The 4,236-nt window shown below is 36.5% G+C and overlaps 1 protein-coding gene across 1 annotated transcript; it reads right to left on the bottom strand.

The window, feature by feature from the left end:
- Positions 1–1,376: 1,376 nt before the first annotated feature.
- On the bottom strand, positions 1,377–3,473 carry LOC116210311 (probable root meristem growth factor 8). Its single transcript, XM_031544171.1, has 4 exons — positions 3,137–3,473; positions 2,943–3,010; positions 2,773–2,833; positions 1,377–1,871 (listed from the first exon to the last, which is right to left on the bottom strand). Exons 1-4 carry the CDS (start codon positions 3,234–3,236, stop codon positions 1,723–1,725), a joined length of 378 nt encoding a protein of 125 aa, XP_031400031.1. The 5' UTR covers positions 3,237–3,473; the 3' UTR covers positions 1,377–1,722.
- Positions 3,474–4,236: the final 763 nt, after the last annotated feature.

A 4,236-nucleotide genomic window follows, 5' to 3' on the forward strand; every position in this document is an offset into this window, starting at 1 on the left:
ACAATATTAAAAAGGAAAAATTATAGTTTTGGTCCTCTAAGTTTGAGTACTTTTTTTGTCCTTTTCCTTAATTTTTTTTATGTTTTCGTCCTATACGTTTAGATGTTTTTTTTGTATGTGTCCTTCCGTTACTAACACTGTTAATTATTGCTGAATTGGAGCCACATGGCCGCCACGTACGATACCCATGCCGCATCATTATTAGAATACGACAAGTCAACAGGGAAAAATTAAAATTAGTGGTTAAAAAAATTGGAGAAAAATCGATCAGCTATCGGAGATTTCTTCCGGCAATGACAAGTGAAGTGTCGAGAATGGACCTGGATGCGAGCCTAATCAAGTCGATGATGATTTTTATGATCAGGGTCAGCAGGCTTCATTGGCTCCCACTTCTGCGAGAAACTAATGTCCAAGACGTCGGACAAGGTGCTCACCCTCAACGTTTACAACGACAAGATCAAGTACCTCCTCGAGCCTGATGCCCTCTTCCGGCCCGATCGCATCCATTCCACTGCCTCAATATCAAGCACGATTTCTGCCTCGAAGGCCTCAGTAAAATGTCAGATCTGGTGCACCTAATCCTTATCCTCTCATCCTCATTTGCCCAGTTCTGCAATCAGATGCAATGGGTCGCATTCACTTTACTTGATTTACTTATGATGGAGCTCAATATGTTCGTTCATAATTTTTGTATGTGGCGAAACATCTCCACTTCGGTTTGTGTTCTATTACTTTGCTTATGTTTGCAACTTTGCTCCTGCTCATCAATTTGGTTCCGAGTCTTGCATTTTATGGAATTTTCGATGTTGGCTTGATTTTGTAGCTTGATGATTTTGCATATTCATCTTCTCTTTTCTGTTCTTCAAATCCTGAACACTTGATTTCTCTAAATTTTTTACAACTAATTCTATTTTTTCCCATTGACTTGACCTTTTTTAATATTGATGTGGCATGGGTATTCTACGTGACGGCCATGGGGCTCCAATTCAATGGTAATCAACGGTGTTAGTAACGGAAGAACACAAACAGAAAAGCATTTAGACGCATAGGATTAAAATAGGAAAAAAATTACGGAAAAAGATAAAAATAAAAAAGTGTTTAAATCTATGGGACCAAAACTATAGTTTTCCCTATTAAAAATTATCAGCACTCTCTCATCATAGTAAATCTAACTCTGTAAGACCAACCCATGATCTCCTTGGTTCTCGAAGCAAGCATTCAAATAATCTACAAACACGTCCAAGAGTTACGATGCATAGTTATCCGAGCAGAACCGAACGACGTACAAAATGCTTCTTTACACACAAGACTTTCTAGGAATGGAGAGCTGAATCGTACTTTTGATCTTAGAAGGCGTGCGGTTACTTGGAACCAGCTTTGACCAAATTTAAAATTTTCATTAGTCCCATGAAACCGAGAACAGAAAGAGAAAAGAGACAGATGTAAAAGCTAAGCATATAAACAAAACTACCAAATATTTAGGGTGTTGCTCCAACATGTCGGCCACAAAACTTGTCCTAAAGACTAATTAATCAACTACAAGACACGACGACAGTTTTCCTCGTTTTGGTTTGCTTAATATATAAGTAATTAGTTAATTAAGTTAATTACATCAGGTGGTGTTTGATTAATCACACACCGAGCAAAACTTTTTTTGTGTCGTCCAACCCCAACCCCAAAAACAAGCTAGAGAGCTTTTGCTTTGCTTTGATTTGGCATGTTTCATGGACCAACCGGCAAGGACTTGTTGTGAATGGGCCGTCTTCTATGCACTGGGGCATAGTCCATCGTAAAGAAATGCGAAGTGTCGGCCCCCTTCTTCGCTCGATACTCTTGCTTCATAATCTTATCTTCTCTCTGGATCTGGTTGCCTGGACATGTCGTATCAATGTGAGATCACAAAATCGACCCTTACGTAATACATTTATCTTTTCATGAATTATATATAACTAACTTGCATACATATTAAAATATTGGATTTTTCACGTCTTTTGAATGATGCCATTAAATATCTATTGAAACATAAATACAAGCATGAGAATGAAGCTGGATTTCTTTCTCTCTTTTTTTAAGGAAAAGAAATCAAAGAATATTTGATGGGACAATCAGAAGAATTATTGTAAACTGAGACAAGCTTCATTTATGTTCGGAGAAGTTTCTAAATTGCATGGTTTACTTGAAATAGATTTTATAGGAAAAGGGAAAAAACAAAAACAAAAATAAAAGGGAAGATACATATAAAAGGTCAAGCCCTTTTCTACAGATTCGGGGGGGAAAGAATCATAAATAAATAGAAAAAGAAGCTTCTTCTATAATACATATTCTCCCTCATAATGTTCAAGGGGAAAAAGGAAAAACTTCAAAGAAGGAAAAAGAAAAGTCTTAAAATACATGTGACAGATAATATATTTGCTAGTAAAGCTAAGACATGGTTTTGTTCATAATTCGTTTGGTGTTTCTGGGCAAAGATATGTAACACGGAATATATATATATATATATATATATATATGTATATCAGGTCTTGCATGCCATTCTCTTAATTAAAATCGGTTCCAATCTCTTGTAACTATTAGATTAACTTCTTATAGCATGCATTCTCTGTCATGAGAATCCCTCTGACGACCACAAGAGGATGGTATACGGTCCTTGAGAGAACGATGGAATAAGCGGCACACAAACATAGGCTAAAATCAAATTAAATTACATGAAAAATTTATCAATATGCCTAGTCACCTAAAAACGTTAACTGTAAAAGGCAAAAAGAAAATCACCTGAATTATCTTCCTTCTGATTCTTTTGAGGTTTGAAGTCTTCAGTTGCATGCCCTTTTACCTGTTGTGCAGAAAATATATACATATGACATTGAAAAAAAAAATCCATTAAGGTTTATAGCTATATCGCATATGATGAACATCGGTTAGTGTTACTTAGAAGAACTTACGACAACAACAGCAACCTCCTCAGACATTTTGAGCCTCCTTGGCATTCTAGGAATCAACAGCTCTTGACCTGCATTTACCCAACCCGCCGGGGTGACATCAGAAAACTCAAACACATAGAAGAAACCGGGATTCTTGCACGGACCAAAGAGTAATGCAGCGCGAATGGTAGACGGAGAGAGAGAGAGATGTTTACCTTGTTCGGGTTGCGATGGAATTTCTTGACGAGCACGAGAAGTATTCAGTGACAAAGAGAGGCAGATGCAAAGCAGTGCGATGATTGTGAACTGACCCATTGTTGCTGATTATCTCTAGCAAAGCAATATTGGTAGTGTTTGCATTAATTGGAGAGAATCTATATATTGGTATGGTTTTGTGGGTATATATGGAGAAGAGGAGAAGAAGAATTTAAATAGAGAGGAAACCCACAAAGCGAGAGAAAGAGAGAGAGGGGTGGGGAGAGAAACGAGAAGAGAACAAACACAAAGCACAAAAACTCAGAGTTCCCAAGGACCATATGTGACATGATCAATCTTAATTTTGTCTATATACACATCCTTTAAAGGGTGTTTCACGCAATTTGGGTTCGATGTTTCTTATCACCAACTAAAGTTAGTGGTCCTTTTCATGTTCTGTTCTTGCATATATTTTCTTCCAAACAAGATATATATGCTATACTCGGGACAAAATATAACTATACGAGTAATGATCACTACAGTTTATTGGAAAAGTTTAAACTTACATTTATAAGGGAAATGAAGCGGTGAATCCGTAGATAGATTCGCTCGATAATATAACCTGATAAACGCTGATAGCATGAGATAGTTGACCCAATATTTGGCTTCTAGTTTGGTCGTTAATTAAGGTCTTGAACCTCTACATATATAGGCTGTAATTTCTTGTTTGGTATTATCAGATATACCCTGGAACATCGTTATATGTACTACGTAGCACGAAACTCAGGTCCTAATTACTGAAAGTTTACTTGTGATATATTTATGATGTCGTTGTTGATAAATGTGGAAGAGAGATCAAATCGTGTTTAATTCTAGAGCGACGTGACAGCATATATCGATTGATCACAAGAAAAAAAATTCATGTTAGAGTTTCCGGTTTTTAAATGGACGATGCATGGTAATATAACAGGGAGAATTACAAAAATGGCCTTATAAGTTTGACTTTTTTGACATCAAGTCTTATAAATTTTATTTTGATTTTTCTAATTCAAAGGTTTGTTCCGTTAGACACTTATGACTCAAATCGTGTCTAAGCATTAAACGATGTTGATGTGAACAA

Source organism: Punica granatum, chromosome 6 (genome assembly GCF_007655135.1).
Source record: "Punica granatum isolate Tunisia-2019 chromosome 6, ASM765513v2, whole genome shotgun sequence".
Taxonomy (NCBI): Eukaryota; Viridiplantae; Streptophyta; class Magnoliopsida; order Myrtales; family Lythraceae; genus Punica; species Punica granatum.